This window comes from Lissotriton helveticus, chromosome 5_1 (assembly GCF_964261635.1).
Source record: "Lissotriton helveticus chromosome 5_1, aLisHel1.1, whole genome shotgun sequence".
In the NCBI taxonomy this organism is placed as follows: domain Eukaryota; kingdom Metazoa; phylum Chordata; class Amphibia; order Caudata; family Salamandridae; genus Lissotriton; species Lissotriton helveticus.
This window is the reverse complement of record NC_136065.1, coordinates 229,358,890-229,382,154: the sequence shown is the minus strand read 5'-3', so window position 1 is coordinate 229,382,154 and position 23,265 is coordinate 229,358,890. Positions and strand designations below refer to the sequence as shown.

The 23,265-nt window shown below is 47.5% G+C and overlaps 1 protein-coding gene across 3 annotated transcripts in view; it reads left to right on the top strand.

The window, feature by feature from the left end:
* Positions 1 to 23,265, top strand: part of RABL6 (RAB, member RAS oncogene family like 6) — a 418,930-nt gene that overhangs the window by 58,951 nt on the left and 336,714 nt on the right. For all 3 annotated transcript variants that reach the window (XM_078642071.1, XM_078642072.1, XM_078642073.1), the window contains exon 3: positions 3,531 to 3,578. In XM_078642071.1, coding sequence (XP_078498197.1) covers positions 3,531 to 3,578 — 48 coding nt within the window. The remainder of the gene's footprint in view (positions 1 to 3,530; positions 3,579 to 23,265) is intronic.

Sequence of the window (23,265 nt, the reverse complement as noted above, 5' to 3'; positions counted from 1 at the left end):
TGCTATTTTGTCTGCTGTGCTTTTCTCCTACTCCTTGCTCATTTTGTTAGCCTACAATGGGGTAAGAGTCTGCTCCTTCTTTGCCATTGTTTAGCTTCATTGTCATTCTCGTTTGCTTGCTTCTGAATTCTTAACCCATGTGGGCTTCACGCCCTCTTCTTGTATTTGACCCTCACCTGGATCATGGCAAAGTACTCGTGTCCTTCCACTGCTTGCGTTGTGGGAAATACGTTTTTTTTCTTTTTAGGGGAGCACTCTGAGAGTTCATGTTTGTATTTATCTGCTTACTTGCAGCCACATCCCGCAAACCCTCCCCCTCTTTGTTTTGTCACCTGCTCCCTCCTACAATCCCTGTTGCCCTCTTCCTCCCCTACCGCCCCCCTCCATGTCATAGTTCCCTCCCCACCAGCACTTAAAAAAGAAATGCAGCCAGAGCTGGCCCTGTCATGGCTACATGCTACACAGCAGCTACACTGCTGTGCAATATGGCAGAAAAAAATTGACAGAGCCAATAGCTCTTGTAGGCAACACCAATTTGATTTGTCAATGCTTGTTCTGATGGATAATTCTACCTGCAGATACCTCGTCTTTTTAATATTCTCGGATATCAAATTGTATCTGGAAATGATGCAGTAGCTCTCCTGCACTTATTGGCTTTGTTTGCCACCCTTGAAATGATATCACCAGGGCCATATAACCACACCCTGGCACCCTGATGTCACACTCCGGCTGTGTTGATGCTGTTGCTTTGTGTACTTGTTCCCTCTTGCATACCCCTTGACCCCACCTAACCAATGGGATCTGCAACTAAACAGCCCCTTGCAGGTTCTTCTGGATGCCAGTCAACCTCAGACGTTATGAGGTTGACTGGCATCCAGCTGGCCCGGGCCTGTGCCCAGGGTTCTACCGCTAGTTCGTCCACCAGCACCATCTCTTGCACTAGCTTTGGAGTCCATCACTTAAACGAAAGCCTTCCTCATGCACTGAAACAGACAGACACAGAGATTAATGGAAGAGAAACGACACAGGGAAGCGTCTTAGCCAAGGTCTTTGTCTTACGACAAATATTTACAACATTGTTGGCACAAATTCGGACCACACCCAGGTGCCTTACAGAATTTGACCCTGATGATGAAGCCAGTAGTGAGGTGGCCTACTTGATGCCTCCTGTTAAGAAAGATGCTATAGACTACATAGCTCCCCAAATTGCAGGTGGCTTGGTTTTGGCACTGGAGGTGAAATTGTAATGCCCTTGTGTACCGTCCTCAGCAGAAGTTTCCTCTTTCACAGCTGTTCTTAAAAAGACCACCGAGGCCATGTAACCTCCAGTCCCCATGAGGAAAATATGTTTAATCTACTTACGGAGATTCTTTAACCGGCCTCTTCATCAGAGCTGTATGGAATGCTATCCCTCAGTGGCTAAGGATATGCCCAGACATGGTCCCTTGCTCGCTGCGTCCCTGGATTCAAGCTAGCTTGGCTGATGAGAAGTGATACCCCAAAGCAGGTCCAAAACAGGTCCCAAGATGCCTGTTTCCGTTCCAGGGCGGACCTGGCCTGGCAGTTCGGGATGGACTGTTTCCATGAGAAGCAGGGTCAAGACTGATTTGCATATTATTGCTTGGTCCAAACTGGGGTGATGTGGTGAGGAAAATAACAGTGAAAAGTATCAAATCTGAGTTGAATCCACTGTTATTTTCCTCGCCTCATAACCCCGGTTTGGTGGAAAATTTTAAACACTCCGTCCATCATTTTATTTTGTGATATTGCTGTCTGCGCTCTAATTGGCTTTCGGTATGCACAGATGTGAGACCTTTGCTCAATGTGCCACTGAATTCAAGCTAGCTTGGCTGACGAGGGGTGATACCCCGAAACCGGTCTTAGGATACTTGTTTCCGGTCCAGGGAGAACCTGGCCTGGCTGTTCTGGCTAGACTGTTCCCATGAGGAGCACGATCAAGACTGATTTGCATATGACTAGGTCGAAACTTGGATGATATGGCAAGCAAAATACGATTGATTAAACCCAGACTTGTGACAGGGGGTGAGTGTTTGAAAAGTTTCAACACTCCGTTTGTCATTTTATTTTGTGATGTGTCTATCTTTTACTTCCAGATAGCTCTTCTTTTTCATGCAGTAAAACTTTCCCTAGTTAATGCCGCTGCGACTTCCCAGGCCACAATTATTTTAGGTGTCTGCCGGAGAGCCCTCAGTCATTTTACGAAATCTTTAGGAAGGACTTGTTTGCCATCTCTTGGTCAGACCCTGTAATACAGACCCTACCTGTGATCCATATGCCAGTCAGTCATCATTAGACCCTGGCTACAGTATCCTTTCTGCCTTTGTGATATTTCAATTTACATTTCCAGGTTCACCCTTATTTCTTAAATTACTGTCGGAACTAGTGAAGGGTAAATATCCAATGGATTCACGGAGTCATTTGGGTGCCCCTTTCACCAGAAAAGCATGACCTTTGACACCCCTCTCCTATACAGGCCTCTGAATTTATTTAATCCCGCGGAGGTCCTTCTTAAGAGCTGAACCACCACCACTACATCTGTGCCCATTCTACAAACTTTACAACCTTGACACCAGTTAGGTTGTGAACTTGTGTCTGCCAAGCTGTACTAGACACAGACTCAGTGTAGCCTACCAACCTCCATGAGCTCCTCTTGAATGGCTGTCTTGTTATTTAGGTGCTGTTGTTTTGAGCTATCTTTGGACAATATAAATGGACACTTATTCAGCCCACTGAGTTACCCGGATCTGCACACAGAGGTGAAGATGATTAGTGCCAGAAGTAAACATGCTACAAAACAATTCTTTGTCTGGAGCTTCTGGTTCATTGAGTGAGCCTTGTTTACCACCAGTTCCAACCAAAGTGTGCAGCTCGCAATCTCTGCTCTTAGGATCACATTGGTGACACAGCACAGCACAGCACATCATTCTGAATAATTATAAACATGCTCTTTCCTTCTTAACCGTTAAAGTGTTGTCTAACTTATGTTTATTTGTACTTTAGCACTTTGGAATGTGTGCCACTATGAAAAACCATGCAACAACATAGGCACTGTCCCCCCTTTCTGTGGTGTACACTTTGTATCGTTATTGAAATCCATTTTTTGTGGTAGCCACAAACAGTTTATGATCTAAAAGGTGATGGCCAGATCCCGGCAGGTAATAAGATTTTAACCACACCTGTCACAGCTTCAGGCTGGATTCCAAACTCCAACCCATTACCTGGGCTTTGCTGCTACTGTGCATCAGCCGCTGTGTTTCCAGCCAAGTGGACATTATATAGATACACTGCCAAGAGTGGCTGTGGATGAGATCTCCCAAGGTTGTTCATATATTTTACAAAACATACAAGATTCATCTTTGTTTCAGTGGTTGGTGGTTGTGTATGCTTTATTCATTCATTGGTAAGCAAAGGTGTACCATTTTCTGCCCCCCTCCCCCAAACACCCATATTTTAATGATTAACCTACAGTGAATCTCAATTCACATATCTTTTTCTTCTTTTCATTGCAGCCACTGATGACATCGTGAAGGTTGAAGTATGGGACGTGGTGGACAAAGGTGAGCATTTATTAAGTTAAATAAGGGTTCTCTCTTTCATAACATAATTCTTTGTGAACGTGGATGCTAGGATTTCACAATTAGCTATACATACAGAATAAGACAAAAATTGGGCTTGAATAAGAGGGGACTGTAAAAAAAGGTAATGGGCAGAACTTTTCCAAGTAAAAGTATTGTAGAAGCCTCTCTTTGTTTAAATAATTATTTATCTTATCCTTGTGTAGAACTTCATCCTTAGCAAGATTACACTTTAAACTCTCACAATACATAGTTGTGAATAGGTGACATACTCCATACGCACTTGAAAGCAGGGTGAGACTGACGTGGTACAGCTCACTTTGTGACGAGGGGATCAATCTTTCTTATCTTGAAGAAAAACTTGAGTGCCAGCAGTTCTTTTTCCCTCCACGGGTCTTTGACTTCCTTAGAAGTTTGTTTTTTAGTTTTGGCTTCCAGCAGCAGCCCAGTGTCACCAGAGGAAAATTATTGCATTTGTGGGGCCATGAATTCTTCATATTTCAGACATGGTAGCTTTCTTTTCTTCCCTCATTTCTTCAGACTAAAGAGTGTAAAGCTCAGGCTCTGCTAGGCTTACCAGGTGGATGTGGGACTAGGGCAGTGGGTTAGGGACTACCCAAAGGGCAGCCCACTGTGCATGGCTGAGGTCATTCAGGCTGAGCTCTGGGAAAGTGGATCTGAGTACAGGGTCTGGCTGACTTCTTCGGTATCACTCATGCTGCCAGTGGAGATGTGACAATTAAGTCATTTTTTTATTGTTATATTCATTAAAAAAATCTGTATACATTATTAGACATAGACACGCAATTAATGAAAAGATAAAACCTATTTGAGGCGTTGAGTACCAAGGGCCAGATGTGCGACCATTTATGCATGCGCATACTGGTTTGCGAACCCGTTTGCGCAGGCAAAAACAGCATGGGTAATGTACAAACCCTATTTTGTGAGTCAACATTTTTTGCGACTCGCAAAATAGGGTTTTTGCGAGTCGCTATTAAGAAGGGGCATTCCCTTCTTAATAGCGAGCACAACCCTATGTAAGAATGTTTTGTGTCCGCAATTGCTGGCGCAAAACACTCGCAAATTACCACCCTCTTCAAGAAAGGGTAATGGGGTCGCTAAAGGGAAAGGGTCCCCAGGGGACTCCTTCCCCTTTGCAAACGCAGGGGAAAATATTTTTTAAGGGTAGGATGTGGTCCCAGGGACCACTGCCTGCCCTTAAAAATGTTTTTTTTTTAAATGCATCCCGTTTTTTTTTTTTAAGGAAAGGGGCTGTAAAAATGCTTTATTTAAAAGCAGTCCCAGACATGGTGGTCTGCTGAGCCCAGCAGGCCACCATACCTGGTAGGGCCTGCCATTCCCAATGGGGTCGCAAATTGTGAGAGGCTCATTAATATTCATGAGCTTGTCTATTTGCGGTCCCTTTGGGAATCCCTAACAGTTTGTTACACACTGTTGTAGATCCAAAATAGCGCCTCGCAAATTTCGAGTCGCAAAAGACTTGCAATTTGCGGGGCTTTTTTGGCCGTCATACATCTGACCCTAGGAATGCTAAACCATTCCAGAACAGAAATGTCTCAATCTTGTCCATCAATTTACATATATAGACAATCGGTGTAAAAATAAAAGCCTGATTGAGATGTTAAATGCTGCAAGTAAAAAAAAAAAACAGTCCGATGGTATAGGGCTTACTGAGTTAATGTAATAGCACCACCTTAGGATCAGAGACAAACTCCGCTCAGTTTGAAATGCTGATGAAAGGAATCCCTCTGATAACCGGTTGAGAAACCCTGCGGTCCTGGTACTTGGAAGTATCTTGGAAGCATAGTTGAGAAAACTCACATCTTTGCAAGATGATTGCACTGGATTCCCGCTTAGTACTGCTGTTACTGCTGGGTGACATGGTGTAACTTGCAGAGATCTAAAAGTTTGTCGTAAGAGTTTTCGCCTGTAATTTAGCAGGGCCTGACACACCCTCATAGTAGGTGGAGCAGGGATTTGTTGGTATATTCGCAAAGTGGCACTGGTTGTTGGGCCAGGACTTCTTCCAATAAGGGACAAGGTGTTTGGATGGTAAGACGCCAAGGCGGATGAGCATCATATTGTGTTTCCTGACCGCAGAGAAGTGAGAAGTCAGATCGTGCTGTGGTCCCCAGGCCGCATACAATGACAACACTGCTCATGCATGCCATTCACGCGCAAATGCTGCTTTGTGTGAAGTACGTGATAAAAGCTTGGCTCTCTGTGGATGCTGTGACAAGTTCTGCCTCCACTAGAATTTTACAGCTAAAGTTATTGGCTACTTCTCCTCCTTAGTGCATCCTAAATGCATAGTTCTTTCCCTTATACCCTGTTAGTAGGTCCGTTATACTTATAATGGTGTTGATAACTATAAATTACTTGTTTTTTTATTTTTATATGTCATTCATAACGTGTCGTACCATATTTCGTGAACATTTTTATTTATTTATATTTCATTCATTTTAAGAACTTCATATTGGTATGAACAATTAATTTATTTACACCATGGAGCACAAGACTGATGTAAAGATGATCCATCAAGCAATAGCTTTAGTATCACATTTGTTTATTAGATTTTATAATACATACAATCGCCTACAACCAGTGGCTGGTGAGGAGATTCAGTTGCCTTTATTAACAACTTTTAACTCCCCCCTCCCTCCCCAGCTGTCTTCCCTCTCCCTTGATTTGGGCAGCCCTGACGGGAAAGCATTCTAAGAGATAGTTTGCGACATGTCATCTACCCATGTGGAAGTGGCCCATGTATGGTGACTAGATTGTACAATTATAATGTTTCCTGTTGTATTCACTAGTCTTAGTACTGAATGTTTTATACTGTTAGTAAGGGTGATCGATAGTTCAGAACAAGATGAAGAACAAGGAGGTAGTTGTATCCTCGCGGTGCTTAGTATTCTTTGCAGAGTATAGTGATGTATGGTGCCTTGTCGTTATCAAATGTCTTGGTTCTAGTTGTTTAGTGGTCTTTTCTATGACTAAGGTGTACCATAACCTATTAAGCCAGTCTTCAACAGAGGGAAGGTTTTTTTTCTGTTCCATTTTGCAAAAAATAGCCTGGATGGCTGCCATTAGAGCCACATTGAGTTGTTTGCCTCGTAGTGATCTGTATGATCACCTCCTTGGATGTGGTAGGCCAATAGTAGTGCGCCTAGTTCTCTCTCTATGGATGTTTCAAACACCCACTCCACTATCTGTATTATTCGATCCCAATATCTCTCTAGTTTGGGGCAGTGACAGCACAGCCCATCATTACGGCAATCCCACTCTGCCAGTTCTTTTATTTGCATTTCTCCAGTATACATGTCTTTTCGCACAGTTTATCACAGTCTTTGTCTGACAGGGATTTAACCAATTTTTGTCCCCATCATTTCTGTGCTAATGTCCTCATCATGGGTTGGGAATCCTCCCCCTCCCAAAAAATATAGTGTTTATTCGCGTTCACCGACTTCTCAATTGCATTAGTGGTATAGATTCCCCTTCTTTAATGGGCGAAAAAAGAATTAAGAATCCAGTGCTTAGTTTAGAGAAAAGGAAACAGTTTGGTGTGCAGGAGTTGGTATTGTGATCGTATGTGGATACTTCCATTAATAAGTAATAGCTTTAAAGGTGTTCTTGGAACAGCAACAAGGAAAAACCTTCCTCAGTATATTACATCTCCTACTTATTTCTTTCCTTTTAGTTTGATTTGCTCTTGAAGATAACATTTTGAGTCCATCTAGAACTGTTTGTGCTTACCCCCTGCCGTGTTGCTTGGCCCCCCTGCCGTGTTACTTGGCCCCCCTGCCGTGTCGCTTGGCCCCCTGCCGTGTCGCTTGACCCCCTGCCGTGTTGCTTGGCCCCCCTGCCGTGTTGCTTGGCCCCCCTGCCGTGTTGCTTGGCCCCCCTGCCGTGTTGCTTGGCCCCCCTGCCGTGTTGCTTGGCCCCCCTGCCGTGTTGCTTGGCCCCCCTGCCGTGTTGCTTGGCCCCCCTGCCGTGTTGCTTGGCCCCCCTGCCGTGTTGTTTGCCCCCCTGCCGTGTTGTTTGCCCCCCTGCCGTGTTGTTTGCCCCCCTGCCGTGTTGTTTGGCCCCCCTGCCGTGTTGTTTGGCCCCCCTGCCGTGTTGCTTGGCCCCCCTGCCGTGTTGCTTGGCCCCCCTGCCGTGTTGCTTGGCCCCCCTGCCGTGTTGCTTGGCCCCCCTGCCGTGTTGCTTGGCCCCCCCTGCCGTGTTGCTTGGCCCCCCCTGCCGTGTTGTTTGGCCCCCCTGCCGTGTTGCTTGGCCCCCCTGCCGTGTTGCTTGGCCCCCCTGCCGTGTTGATTGGCCCCCCTGCCGTGTTGATTGGCCCCCCTGCCGTGTTGATTGGCCCCCCTGCCGTGTTGCTTGGCCCCCCTGCCGTGTTGCTTGGCCCCCCTGCCGTGTTGCTTGGCCCCCCTGCCGTGTTGCTTGGCCCCCCTGCCGTGTTGCTTGGCCCCCCTGCCGTGTTGCTTGGCCCCCCTGCCGTGTTGCTTGGCCCCCCTGCCGTGTTGCTTGGCCCCCCTGCCGTGTTGCTTCCCCCCCCTGCGTGTTGCTTGGCCGCCCCCCTGCCGTGTTGCTTGGCCCCCCTGCCGTGTTGCTTGGCCCCCCTGCCGTGTTGCTTGGCCCCCCTGCCGTGTTGCTTGGCCCCCCTGCCCTGTTGCTTGGCCCTCCTGCCCTGTTGCTTGGCCCTCCTGCCCTGTTGCTTGGCCCTCCTGCCCTGTTGCTCGGCCCTCCTGCCCTGTTGCTCGGCCCTCCTGCCCTGTTGCTTGGCCCTCCTGCCCTGTTGCTTGGCCCTCCTGCCCTGTTGCTTGGCCCTCCTGCCCTGTTGCTTGGCCCCCCTGCCCTGTTGCTTGGCCCCCCTGCCCTGTTGCTTGGCCCCCCTGCCCTGTTGCTTGGCCCCCCTGCCCTGTTGCTTGGCCCCCCTGCCCTGTTGCTTGGCCCCCCTGCCCTGTTGCTTGGCCCCCCTGCCCTGTTGCTTGGCCCCCCTGCCCTGTTGCTTGGCCCCCCTGCCCTGTTGCTTGGCCCCCCTGCCCTGTTGCTTGGCCCCCCTGCCCTGTTGCTTGGCCCCCCTGCCCTGTTGCTTGGCCCCCCTGCCCTGTTGCTTGGCCCCCCTGCCCTGTTGCTTGGCCCCCCTGCCGTGTTGCTTGGCCCCCCTGCCCTGTTGCTTGGCCCCCCTGCCCTGTTGCTTGGCCCCCCTGCCGTGTTGCTTGGCCCTTCTGCCGTGTTGCTTGGCCCCCCTGCCGTGTTGCTTGGCCCTTCTGCCGTGTTGCTTGGCCCCCCTGCCGTGTTGCTTGGCCCCCCTGCCGTGTTGCTTGGCCCCCCTGCCGTGTTGCTTGGCCCCCCTGCCGTGTTGCTTGGCCCCCCTGCCGTGTTGCTTGGCCCCCCTGCCGTGTTGCTTGGCCCCCCTGCCGTGTTGCTTCCCCCCCTCCGCGTTGGTGGCCCCCCCTCCGCGTTGCTCGGCCCCCCCGCCGCGTTGCTCGGCCCCCCCGCCGCGTTGCTCGGACCCCCTGCCGCGTTGCTTGAGCCCCCGCCGCGTTGCTACGTCCCCCCCGCCGCTTTGGTTAGCCCCTGCTATGTTGCTTGGGCCCCCTGCTTTGTTGCTTGGGCCCCCGCCTCATTGCTGGACCCCCGCCATGTTGCTGGGTCCCCCTGCAGCGTAGCTTGCCCCCGCCGTGTTGCTTGGCCCCCCGTCATGTTGCTGGACCCCCCGGCGCGTTGCTCGCCCCCGCTGCGTTACTAGGCCCCCCGCCGCGTTGCTAGGCCCCCCCACCGCGTTGCTAGGCCCCCCCACCATGTTGCTAGGCCCCCCCACCATGTTGCTTAGGCCCCTGCCGCGTTGCCTAGGCCCCCGCCGCGCTGCTTAGGCCCCCGCCGCGTTGCTTAGGCCCCCCGCCACGTTGCTTAGGCCCCCCGCCACGTTGCTTAGGCCCCCGCTGTGTTTCTTAGGCCCCCCGCTGTGTTGCTTAGCCCCCCGCTGTGTTGCTTAGCCCCCCGCTGTGTTGCTTAGCCCCCCGCTGTGTTGCTTAACCCTCCCCTACCGTGTTGATTTTCCCCCCTCACCCGCTGTGTAGCTGAGATACTACTCACTCCACCAACCCACTCTTTGGTTGAAAGTTTGAAAGATAAAAAAACACTATAATGCTGCTTTTTAAAAATATATATATTTTTTTTAATTTACTAATCCAACTTGGATTCGTAAAAAAGGAAAAAAGGCGCCCACATAATTTTCTAGGTGCACACATGCACTCTCCACAAAAGGGCCCTGCCGAGACAGCCACGTTATCATGCCCTTTTTAGGGCTCGCCTAGCGTTGCAGCGCGAAGCGCTGCCCCTAGCGAGCCTTATTGTCGTTATCTTGCCTCCCCAAGTGGTACAGACCGGTGCACGAGCAGACACCGGTCTGTGAACGCGCGAGCCGCAGGGAACGCCAACGTGCACCCTCACGGCGTTACGCTCTTGCCCTCCCGCGTCTCTTCCAAGGCGCGCTCCAGGCCGACTTGTTTTTTACTCTAAGCTCGAGGCACGCGTGCGGCCAATGCTTGTTTAAAGCCTTACAGCGCTCTCCCTAGAGCCTCGCTCGTGCGCGCAATATTCGCATATCGCTTTCAATTTCACGGCAAGCTACAGATCCCCCTACATAAAGACAACAGTCGAGGGTGCTGAAAAAAACCCTCACTGCAGACCCCTCCGATGCGCTCGCAGTCCTGGCCCCACCCCGGCCATGGCGGCTGCCGTGGCGAGCATCATCTTCTACCCCTCGCTGCTTTATAACGTGTTGCTGGAGAAGGCCTCGCTGTGAAGGTGGTACGACTGCACCGACGAGACCGTGGTGCTGGGGGCGCTATCCTTCCGGGGCGTGAGCCGGCGGCTGGTGGAAAAGGAGAATGTCCGAGGCGTTATCGCCATGTCCTGTTACACAGCTGAGGAGTGGCAGGCTTAAGGTGTGGTATCATCAACTCCTTGGAGTCTTAGGGGGAACAAAGAGCACAGGCCGCCCCCCACTCAAAAAGTGCAAAACAAATTAGGGCCTGTCCCTCAAGACACTCTTACTTTCCGTTTGAATGCAGGATCTAAATAGGTGTGTGCATTATCTTGTCACTACCCCTTCCCTGTTATATCAGGGTTCTTTTAATTCCTGCGCAAGTGTCACTTGTTGTCAAAGTACACACAAGGTGGCGTTAAAATTGCCAAAAAACCATCACCCATGCCACAAAAAATGTGGAGAAAGAGAGCGAGCACCTCACGGTAGAACCACCATTGGGGTTATCTGGCTAGCAATTACCAGTGTACCCACTTATCATCATCGGTTGCTCACTCTCGTAAAAGTGGGAAAAAAAGACAAGGACATAGAAGAAAAGGACAAACAACATGTAGTAATCCTTTTACTTCACAACAGACAAACGAAATACTGAGTATCCGTGCCCCAGCGAATAACAAATAAAAATCGCTGTTAAGTGTACACATTCACCATTAACCCCATGTGAGAAAAGGAAAAGTGAATCTCACGCTTTAAAATTGCAGAACTCACTGGCCACTCCTGCTTTTATTCTGGGCTGTGAGTGCTCCAAATTAAAAGGCTCACGTTGAACCAAGTTTCATGTGAGTCTAGATCGCCAACATGTTTCGTTGCTGTATTTTAAGCAACTTCGTCAGGGCAGTTAGGGGTTCACCACTTTTAAATTCCACTCATATCTGATTATGACCTGTGATGGTTTTAAATTTGACAAAAAAGAATAAAAAGAACAGTGAGCCCACAGGTCCTCACCTCGAGTAGCCATCTGGCCTGGTCAGAAACACAGCACAAGTATAAAGAGTCAGTAGGTGTGGCACTTAGATTATTTACAACATAATCACCTGAGGGTTGCATCTCTACTGCATACCTGCATACCTCTCTCAAGCAGATAACCGTGTCATCAAGATCACGTATCCTCATGGGAAGGTTTAAGGTGTGGAACAGCTGCACCTAAGCACTGTGGATCTGACTGGGGACCCCACTCAGGAACATAAGCAGAAGGGAGTGAAGTTTGCATTGAAACACCAGAAGCTGGGCAACAGCGTTTACATTCACTCGCGCAGTGCCACCATAGTAGCAGCATATTTAATGCAGAGGCCAGTTTGAGGCACTCAAGCAGTTTCATGCCTGGGTGTGCAATCGGAATCCTATGGAGGGTGAGCAGACATTGGTGGGAAAGCATTTGTTTAAGAAACAACATCCAGCACAAAGACACCGTCCGGCAGCATGTTGTCCACCAGAAAGACACCGTCCAGCTGCGAGTTTTTACCACCAAGATACCATCCAGCAGCGTTTTCTCCCCCACAGTGACACCCTTTCTGATAGCATTAGCGGCCTGCCATGGGGGGATTAAATGCGCATTTGAGATGCAGCAGGGCCCCGGTGCCGCCTAATCCCGGGTACATCACGCAGCCCACCAGAAGCACAACATCCAGGGTTGTCAGAGAGATGGTGTCGCTGGGTGGCGGCCAAGTGCCAAGGGCCTGCCATGGAAGCGCCCCTCCCCCATGGGCAATCATTTACTACAGTCCGTGGGCTCACTAGTCCAGCCGACCGTGCACGGGCGTCGGCTCCCCACCACCCCCACCCCTCCCGTGCCCTGGGTATTAAACCCCGCTCCCCTGGGCTGCCCAGGATCACAGGATCAGCGGCGGAGCAGCTGGCACCACAGGGCCCAGTCCACAGGGTAAGTAGGGGAGTCCGGGAGCTTCCACACAAGGAGATAGCTGGTGGGTTTATGTGCCTGCTGTGCAGATTTCGGATTTGTCTCAAATCCCCGTGACCTAGCATAGTCGGTTAATAATGTACTCCTGGGGGCGTTTTTGTGTAACCGGTAGTTGAGGTCAGTGGTTGGAATCCTAGCTAGATAGCTCCTAGATTTATTGACACTACTGCCAAGATCAGTGTGTAGTTCAGCTCAGTAACTCCAATCTAGCTATGGGTTGTGTATCTGCTTCAGAAATCCACGTGTAACCTGCCTAGTGGCTCTGTTTCCAGTAAGATAGAGGGGTAATGTATGTGCTAAAGAGCACTTGGAAGAGTTGTTGAATAGGACTGCCCCTCGGTAAACACAACAGAAAGAAGGGCCCTTCCTTTCAAGTGCTATGCTTACACCTGGACCCCGTTTCCTTTATTCAGTACTGTACCTTGCAGTGTGGTGGTTAAGTATTTATCAGCATTGACCAACCTAGATAGTCAACTTCCTAACCTAGGTATGCTTGTTTCCATTCATTTTCATGCATTTGTTTCTTCAAGCAATATTCTGCAAGTCTATCGCCTGCTAAGGTTAAGGTTGACATTTTTGTATAAAGCTGAATGTAACTCCTCTTGTGAAAAGTGCCACACCCTTTTGTAGCACGCTCTTAACAGTTACCCTTATAGTTTGTTTATTCGAATTTGTATACTGCCAAATTGCACGCAATTTGACATTATTCTTGCATTGACCACACTTCTGACTGGCAAGCTTTCTTCAAGCGGTGTTTTCCCAGAATTAACGACTTCACTTTAGCCTAAAAGAAAGGCTTTGATTTGGGGTACATAAAACCACACAAAAACCTGCGAAGTTGTCGTGTTTACGTGCAGTGTAGAGTTTTACTAGAAACAAAACGGTCTGTAGTGTCAGTATCTTTATAGTTCATGCGGCCTTAATTAGATTTTAAAATACATCTGTTTTTGTTCGGCTACTTTTCAAGTAGTTTGGTAATGAATTTCCATTTATTGTGCTGCTGTTTCTCTCACATTACTTTACCGGAGAGTAAGTCACAAAAATGTCCTCTGCAGCGGTCTCCTTATTCACATTTTAATTTTAAATGAAGTATTTCTTCACATCATTTAGCTGTGCCGTTTAAATGCTTTGCTTGTTTTTCATCCCTCTAATGTCATTTGGTGGCCTCTCTGTACCTAATTGTTCTACTGACATACATCCACTACAATCCAAACCATAATATATAAGTAAAAACAATTATCATTTATTACGCCAATAGCTCCAACTCTTCAAAATGCGAGACCTATTGCATTGCAAATGCTTGTTTTAAAAAAATAGCCATACTGTCCAGCATCTGCAATGCTATTTAGCATTACCAATAAGCCCCAAAGCCAAGACTTGTTAACTTTGCTAGTGCTTGTTTTTTCTGTAGCAAAGAGCATTAATTATCATGGTGATTTTGGTAAACCACCAAATGTGTTTTGAGCAGGTCATCGGTTTCTTCAAAAAAGTATGTAGGTGAATTCCTATTCAAGGTTTTTGCATTGACCGCAACCAAACCGTAGGACTTGGCCGTGGACCAACCCAGCCCAGATGAGTCTGACCCAATCCATAGGACTTTACCATGGGCCAGGTCTTATGTGTGACTTGGAGAAGCGGATATAATGGACAACATTCCCTTCCAGTTCTGCCCTAAATGTAATGCAAAATTTGTGAGGTTATTTTGAAATAAAAAGCCCCTCCGCCTTAGGAGACTGCGTTGCTGCACACATTATAACATGCGGCAACAAGACGCCTTCATCCAGAACCAGTGTTCTGTCCCAAATACATAACTGTGGGCTGGAAGATCCTTCAGATTTACCTTTGGGACAGGCTGAGGAATACTCCAACACTGTTTTCTCTGAGGGCTCTGAAGAAGAACAGCCAGTCTGGGGGAAAACCTGCACCAAGGACAAAGACCACCCCAAGAACACCAATCTTCCTGCACAAGAGGACTGGTCCTTTGGGGTGCAGCTTCGACAGAGTCAGAGCACCACATTTGAGGGAGTCTGGATTTGAGTCCCAAGACACAACTCATAAAACCTCACCACTCTCCTCCTGTTGATGAGCCTGCCGGGTTCTGAGAGCCATCCTCATTTCTGGATTAGACTAGAGCCAAAGGCTTCAAGCCAAGACCTGAAAAGATTGCAGCAAGCCCTCGGTCATTGATGAAAACAGACTTTGGGCCAAAATTGGCTCTGAAATGGAAGTTTAAACCATCCTTCACATCATGCTCTGTTCCAGGTGAGTCTGTTCTGCCACTTTTGTTCCCAGAGGTTGGATCCAATCCTTCCTCTCTGGCAGAACCCAGAGGATCCGACTCCCTCCCTTCCTCTCCAAACCCACGGAAATCATTTGCGGAGTACCCCAGGGATCTTCACTCAGCCCCATGTTCTTCAACATCTACATGGCCACCTTCGCCGTCATCGTCAAACAGCATGGGCTCACCATCGTATCCTACGCCGACGACACCCAGCTCATCGAACCCCGAAGACACCAGACTCTGTTTCCAGGAAGGTATGGAGAACATGGCAGCCTGGATGAAGGACAGCTACCTGAAGCTAAACTCAGAGAAGACCGAGGTCCTCATCCTCGGTCGCTGCACCTCCGCCTGGGACAACACCTGGTGGCCCTCTGCTCTCGGGAGCCCATCCACCCCTACAGACCACGCTCGGTACCTCGGCATCATCCTTGACTCCTCCCTCTCCATGAACCGACAGATCAACGCAGTTGCCTCCGCCAGTTTCAACTGCCTTCGCATCCTCCGTAAGACTGCAGAAGGATCGTCACCCACACACTCATTACCAGCAGACTGGAATATGGCAACGCCCTCTACGCCGGAATCAACAGAACTCTTCTGCACAGACTCCAGACCATCCAGAACGCTGCAGCCAGACTCGTCCTCGGGACACCGCGCCAAGAGCACATGACCCAACATCTACGAGTTCTCCACTGGCTCCCCGTCGAGAAGAGGGTCACCTTCAAACTCCTCACCCAAGCTTACAAATCCTTCCACAACATCGGTCCCAAATACCTCAATGAGAGAGTATCCTTCTACCCACCCAAGAGGAACCTCTGCTCCGCCGACTTCGCCCTAGCTGAGGTCCCCTGCATCCGCAGAAACAGAACTGGTGGGAGAGCTTTCTCCTGCATCGCAGCCAAAACCTGGAACGAGCTCCCTGTGAACATCGGACACTCTCTGACCCTGCACACATTCAGGAAGGACCTCAAGACCTGGCTTTTTGACTGACCTGGAGCTGCCCCCCCCAGCGCCTTGAGACTGATCCAGCGCTCTGTTTGAAAAACTGTCTCTTAAACGCTACCCATCTCCACAATACTCACCATTAATCATGTAACACATAAAGGCCCATATCACCAATGAGACAATTTTTGAGCGACTGAATCAGGTGGTCTGATTAATCAAAACTATTCATATAATATTTACATTATTATATACAACTGCAGTTTATCTATCTTTACCATGGTTTTAAACATTTATCATTTATAATCAGGCCACTGAAGGCGATTGGATCAACTGATGGAAACTAGACCATGAATAAACAAGACCAGCTTGTCTTTCCAAATCTAATTTTATTAACTTTATTTATCATAAAGGAAAAAGCATTTACGTTTTAAAATCTTTATTTTATAAGCAAATCAAGAAAGCAGCATTTTAATGAGGAAATGAGTTAATCAACTGACATTTTCAAAGCAAGCTCAGAAATATGAAATATTAGCAGAATAACAGTTTCCATTCCCTAAAACTATTTCCCTGTCTATTTCTCACTTCACCTAGAAGGAAAAATCATTTAAAGTCTCCTTACGTGCGCCAAAAGTCCAACAGCATGTCACATCATTCAGGAATCGGAAAGAAGAGAGTTTTTTCCCTGCTCCTAGTGTCAGCTTTTATACCTTTCTTACTGGCTAAACTTTCTACATTTTACATTCTTTCAGACGAATCCGAGCTTTTCATTGGCTGTCCTGTGTCAGTCCATGATAAAATATTTAGGTCATCACCGCTTCTTGACCAAGTCCAGGCTTCACATAAGCCCTATTGTCCTTCATTTCCACAACATTCAGCTTCCTCAAGAAAGTTACTTTTTCCTCGAGTTTTGAACATTTCACTTCCTAGCCTTGGCAGACACTTTAAGTTCCTGTCCTTGAGCCTTTACTTTCTGAGCACGTTCAACTCAGCCAAAGAACTGCTTTTAAAATTATCGATGACAGCGCAGTAAAAATCTTCACAGCTGCGCATGTGCGAGGGCTCCACTGTGGACAAGCTTTTGCGTCCGCAGCTCTGTCAGCCATGTTTTCTGAACCACCTTTAGGCCTCACTTTGGAAACTATTATTAAACAAACACATGACATCAATTAATTAAAGAATTGAGACCCATTCTGTTACCCACCTCCTTTGCTAAATAATCCTGTTAATTATGTTACCTAGCAAAAGCACAGTCAAGCAGCATTATATTTACCTTTCCATTAGGGACTGCACGAACTCCTCGAGCTTTTGTCACAGAAAGACAAAACATAAGCACACAAAATAAGCACATGCCATTAGTTAAACAGCCACATTTAATACTGACAAAGACAATAGGCAAGGTTAGTTTATTATTTTTTCCTTTGCGTTTGCAACATAAAGCACATTAGTTTATCCCGCTGAAGAACCGGGTTATTTAAGACCCGGCGGCGCCAGGGGCACGCCCAAAGTCTTCGGGTATCACCTGTCTTAGAATACAGAGACACGGAAACTTCTTGGTGGCGTCAAAGATCGAATTTATTGGCTGCAGCCAGTAACAGAAGTCAACACGGTATGAGTTCTCAGGAGATTGCTCAATTTTACAAAGCAAGTCATCCCTTTTTATGCCAAAAATCACATTCCAGACAAATACCTTACATTTACAAACTGTCCAATCACATGTATCCAGATCAGAGGTATCGCATGACGGTAAAACCCACTTTTCAGTTGCCCAGCCCATGATCAATCATTGGTCAAACCCAACATTTTTCTTCAGACAGGTCGAACGAACCCATAATAAAAAAGGGCACATCCCCATCGTAAATAGACCATAAAGAAAGGAGCAGAAACAGGTGAGAGTAGGATAAAGAATATTTGTGTGCAATAAAGTTTTACGGTGTCCTGTGCTTTGATCCTCAATCTTGATCAGCTACTGGGAAAGGAACTGGCCTAACAAGTTTGGCTTCAGGCAAGAGGGTCAGTTCGCTCAGGTCCTTCAGAAGTCAGCTAAAGTGTACGTGTGCTAAAGACTCGTTCGGCCGTAGTCATCGGCCTATGTGAGGGCAACCACAAAATGGCTGCCATACACAAAATGGAACCCAAGGGTTCAGAACGAAATCCCTAAATACGTAGTGAATCCATCGGTCTAACGCGACGAAAACACTCATACTTGCCGCACTAACTAGTTATGGTTCGCTAATATTAAATTCTTAACGAAACCATGACCTTTATGAAACGGGTTCAGAATTCACGGAACCTCAGACCCTCCTTTTGCCCTTACATAGGCAATAAACTACACTCACTTCAATCTGAGTCCAGGTCTATATTCATCAGATCATCAAGATGTTGCTGGAGCATAATCCTATTACTTAGTACCTCTCTTGGGACAGGTCTCCTTGCACATGTAGTAGCACAGAGGCCACATATAGCAGGAGCGCACTGCACACAAAGACAGAACAGGAAAAGAATCGCTAAAGCCATTCCAATGATCATCAGAATCTTCCATCCCCAAGTCGATAATAGTTCCCAGAACCATCCAATCAACGACCAATCTCCTTTATACACATGTATAGATTCAGAGATCTTATGTAACTTGGAAATGGCCTGATATACCGTAGGAGCATTGTCTGGTATGAAAACGCAGCAACTTGATTGGATCACTTTACATCAGCAGCGGTGCGTCCATTGGGGCGTAGGGGCGTAGCCCCACTAAGCCTGGTGGACGCACCTGCGGCTGCAGCAGAGAGAGAGCACCAAATAATTATGCAGCGCTTCATCGGGTGTTCCGACCGGGACAGACCCGAAGGAATAGGGAGTGAGCAGGGGGTGGGGCTGGGTTAGTGTCTGGCAGGGGGTGGGGCTGGGTTAGTGTCTGACTCGACTGACAGGCTGCGCATGAGGAATTCAGTAGGAAACTTCCCAGCGCATGCGCTTTAGCCGTCAACTTCGTCAAGTTGACTGAGAGGGAGGGGGGTGTGTCTTTTGCTGGGCCCCGTCCTTTAGAGAAAACGCCAGGGCGAGTGACTGTGTGCCCCCCTAGCCAATCCTGGCGCTTATGGAGCGCCAGGATTGGCTGGGGCCCGCCGCGCTGAAATACAGAGGGGAGCCGGGGAGAAAATCTGAGGAGACAGACTCCCTTACCCGTCCACCCCGCCGAGCTACCGAGGAGCTGTTGTGTGTCCAGTGCCGGGGTACGGTATGGCAGGTACAGTGTGTCCAGGTGCTTCATATTCACCCACCGGGGACTCTCTGTCTGTTTTTAACTCCGTTCAGTTTTGCGTCTTTCCCGTGGCCTTCTTTTTCCTGCTGACTCGAGCTTGTTTAATGAAAAAGCCTTGTGTCGCGTTACAATTCTTGCTCCTCTGAACTCTTCTGTAGAGCCTGCCATGGGGGCACACAGGCACTTGGGCAAATGACAGACTGACAAGGAGTCAGGGAATAACTCCTTGACAGATGGGCAGAGAATACTCGAATCCTTCCTGAGAGGAAATAAACAGATTCTGGGAGTGAGATCAGACTGTCACTAAAAAAGGGAAAAGACTGACATGGAAACAGGGATACCGTGACAAATTATCCTCTTCTCCTTCCCGGTGTGATTCTATCCCTGTCTGAATTCTGAATGTTTATATAGCGAAATTACAGTTCCCACGCGTTATAAAGAGAGAAATGCCATCTCTGTGCAAGAAGACACTTAGATAAGGAATGTGCCCGCTAACACTATGGCCTGTGTGACCTATAACCTGTTTCCTATATCCTGATGGCATTTAGCATGGCATCTTTCTAACAAGTGGAGACTGTAATTTCCCTATATTACTTTGCATGTTATTTCTTTATTACAAATGCGCTCCAGCATCAGAATGTGTTATACGAAAACGATGCACTTATTAGTTTGTAATAAGTTATTACGGGCAACTCGAGCCATCATAGCGCCCCAGGGAAATTAAGGGGAATGAAGTTGGTGTGCAGGAGCAGTTTGTAAAACTATATATCTCGGCACATAGACAGTACTTGGGCCCACATTCCAACGTCCCTAGCTAGCTCTTAAATCTTAAACACAACCTTAGCCGCCTGCAGGAAAGAGCAGCGCCCGTCTCTGCAAGAAACAGAAAAATGATTTATTTCGTGGAAGAAGGTTTTAGGAGTGCAAATGGGCTTCTCTCCCTGATGGAATACATTATTTTTGTTTCTTTTATGGGCCAGCGCTATTGCTGATTGGAGGCTGCTTAAAGTTAGCTGCCAAGAAGCCCATTTCATATGTTACACTATCAGCAGGTCATGCCGTCATAGCCTCAATAATCAGTCCCAACAGAAGGTGTCACACATAATAGTGCTGCATGTCACACATGTAATATATATTGAGAGAAGCAGGCGGCAAGAGGTTCCCATAGTAGATGGAATAAAATGCCCCTTTAATTTGCATTATGAAGGTTATTGCAAGTCACCTCGGAGTTTCTTGACCATTAAAAGCACTCAGATTGCGGCCTCGTGTCTCTGTATGGTCAAGAAACACCTCAGTGACTTGCAATATCCTTAACGAAGACAACTGTGCATTTTCACTCATACATGACATACTTGTGTTATATACACTTGTGTGTATTTAGATAGAAATTGATCTTATGGTCGTTTTTCGGTAATAGATTTTCTCCTCCTCGAATACACTACTGCTGCTTTTACATATACAATGTGATACTAAATAAGAGCTAGATAAATATCTGTAATTCCCATTACATATTCTCACGAACATTTTGAGAAACAGAGAGGTCTGTAACATATGGTTTTCCACCCTATAAGAGAGAATAGAAAAGGGCATGCATTTCTAATAAAGAGCAAGGAACATCTTTGTCCAGGGCGCTGGGTTGAATTGTATATTGCTTGCTGGTATTGATGGGAGCATCATGAGCTTTTCAGCTTTGCAAAAATATGCACCCCTGGGCCCGCAATATGGCAGTTCGGGCTGGACTGTTCCCATGAGGCACAGGGTCAGACTGATTTGCATATAGCCATGTCTGAACTGGGGTGGCAGAGTGGGCTAAAGAACGGTGATGGATTAAACCCAGATCTTTTGACTGGGTGTGAGTGTTTGATTGATTCAGATGCTCCGTCCATCACCACCCCCTTTTGTACTGCTTTTGGCCGCCACTGTCTGAAATATTCACTGAGGCAGAAGCTGTTTTTTTTTCTTCTAATCCTGGAGCCAGACACACACCCACCTTCCACGCCGACACAAATGCACTCTTTTAATTTGATCATTGGGATCTGGAAAGTGGAAATTCTCACATGCGTACTGGCGTTGTTGCCTGCCTGTGCAATTTAATTATCCAATTTAATTTTTCTACTGTGTCTTCGAACGCCACAATTCTCTCAACAACCATGCTTGCGTGTTGTGTCTGAGCGGGCTCGTACATTTGGCATCGGGCTGTCGGCCCAGCTGGTAATCGGCGCGAGGACCGATGTCACGCGATGTCCCATCCTGTAGGCCGCAGCCTACACCTTGTGGAGGCAGTCCACCACCCATCACCTCCCCCGGGAATGGACCCGCCACTAGGGGGCACAGAATGTACCACACCGACCGCGTGGGAGTTTGAGTTAGGCATGCTCGGACTTTTCAGACCCACACACGTTTTGTCATCTAGCATTTGTGAAGTGTGCGACTGCCACTAGTGTGGAATTGTAGCACCCACACTGTCAGGAGTGAATACAGGTAGTTCTGAATCTTTGGCTTGAGTGGGGGGTGAGTAGTATGATCTGCATGGGAAGAGGCGGGTGCAGGATGCGGGCCCAGATGTGTGGCCTTGTTGTGACATGGTGAACTTGTCGCTGCTGGTATGCAAGCCCGGTGTTGCAGAGGAATGCAAGAAGGGATAAAGAGCGCTTCACACAGTATTTATTTACGTACCTAGTTGATGAGTCACAACATGGTGTCTGTGGTTTCGGTCTGAGCTCTTGGTGTGGAGCACAGAGATAAGCTGTGTCGATTTGCATTAGACTATAATTTTTTGGGAGTGCCTTACTGTGCACTAGGTTACTGTGATTAAGGAGTCAAACTGGTATTATCAAGTAGAGAAATGTGGGACACTTAGGGGGCTTAAACTTTAACAGCCATGTGTTTCCGACTTTCAGAAGGTGAATGAGTTGTGTAATTTCCCGGGTTTGCTCCATTGGACTTAGTAGAAACAACTTTCAAGTCGTGATTTGCTGAAGAGTGCGTGTAAAAAGTGACACAACTCCTCCAAGCATGCTTAGTATTAGCTCGAAAGCAGGCCAAAGTATTGATCTAGGGTCATTTGACAGCTATATATTCAATGTGCAATTTTACTCACGCAAAAGTTACTGCCAAACCGATCTTTTGGCTGACCTCACTCCCTGTCAAGATATTTCAGCAGACTAGAAAAAACAAATACAACTACAAAAGTATAAAAATGCAAATGAAGGCAAACGAATCAAGAAAAATCAGCTGGTCACATTTACACAAGCGCATGTCCACACCGAGATCTGTGCATTAGTCTGTAACATATTGATTCATCTCTATCCTCTACGTGCGTTCAAACAAGTAGAGAGCACCACACACATCCATGCTCTGTAAAGAACATTCATCCTCTGAATGAAGCACATAAATTAGAGCAGTCGACAACCATAGATGCATAGATTCCATAGGCAGGCCAAATACCAAATTATGTTAAACAAGCATAGCCTTCCCAAGACTCTTCTGGCATCCACTGGGCCCACCAAAGTCACAGCAAGCAAAATAAATAACATTAGGCAAAAACAAGTGATCTGAAAACTAGTGGCAAATAATAGAGATTAAAATACATAAAGAGCAGCTGCTGACAAGTATATGGCAAGGCAACGCCTTCTACGTTTACTTCATTACCCAGCGCTCAAAATTAAATGAATAATAAATAGGCACTGTTCTGTACTTAGAAGACCAGGTGTCGAATCACACCGAAAAGAACTCTGGGAGGTGTGTAACATACAGGACTACATCCGATATCAGTGTGCTGGTCATCTTCGAGTGCAACAGCAGCGCTTTCATCCACATGGAGCATGAAACTATCTGGTGTATTTCAATGGAAAAACCTACACTTTTTGAAGAAAACATTATCCACGATTAAAATGATTTCCTTTTGGGAAAAACCATTCCCACAACTTTTGCAAAATAGAGAGAAGACATTTTTACAAGCCATTTACACAATTACTCAAACCTAATTTTGGAGTAGTGGGTTATGTATGCAAACGATGTAACAATATGTAACACGTTACTGATTGTCGCTCTGTGCCCTGATCGCAGCAGGTCAGCAGGCTGCATGCGGTGGCGAAGCAGCCTGCACCGCAGGCAATCACTGTGGGCAAAACGATGAATACAGGACAACTGCTGTGCAACTCTTGGCAGTTAGGCTCCCAGAACCGTAAATCCCAGGCACAAGCAGTGCAAGTACGGCCTCGGCCTCTAAGCCAGACTCCCCACATCGGCATGGGCCTCGCCAGCTCCTCCAGGGGATGAGTTCAACACTTCCTGCCATCAACAGCCGTAGGGAAGGGTCTCCCTGTTGTTTGGGGGACTCGTGCGGTTGCTATCAGCTGTGAATACCTGCTCTCCCCCACTTTATTCTCTATCTTACTGCAATTTTTAAGCTTAGAGAAGTCA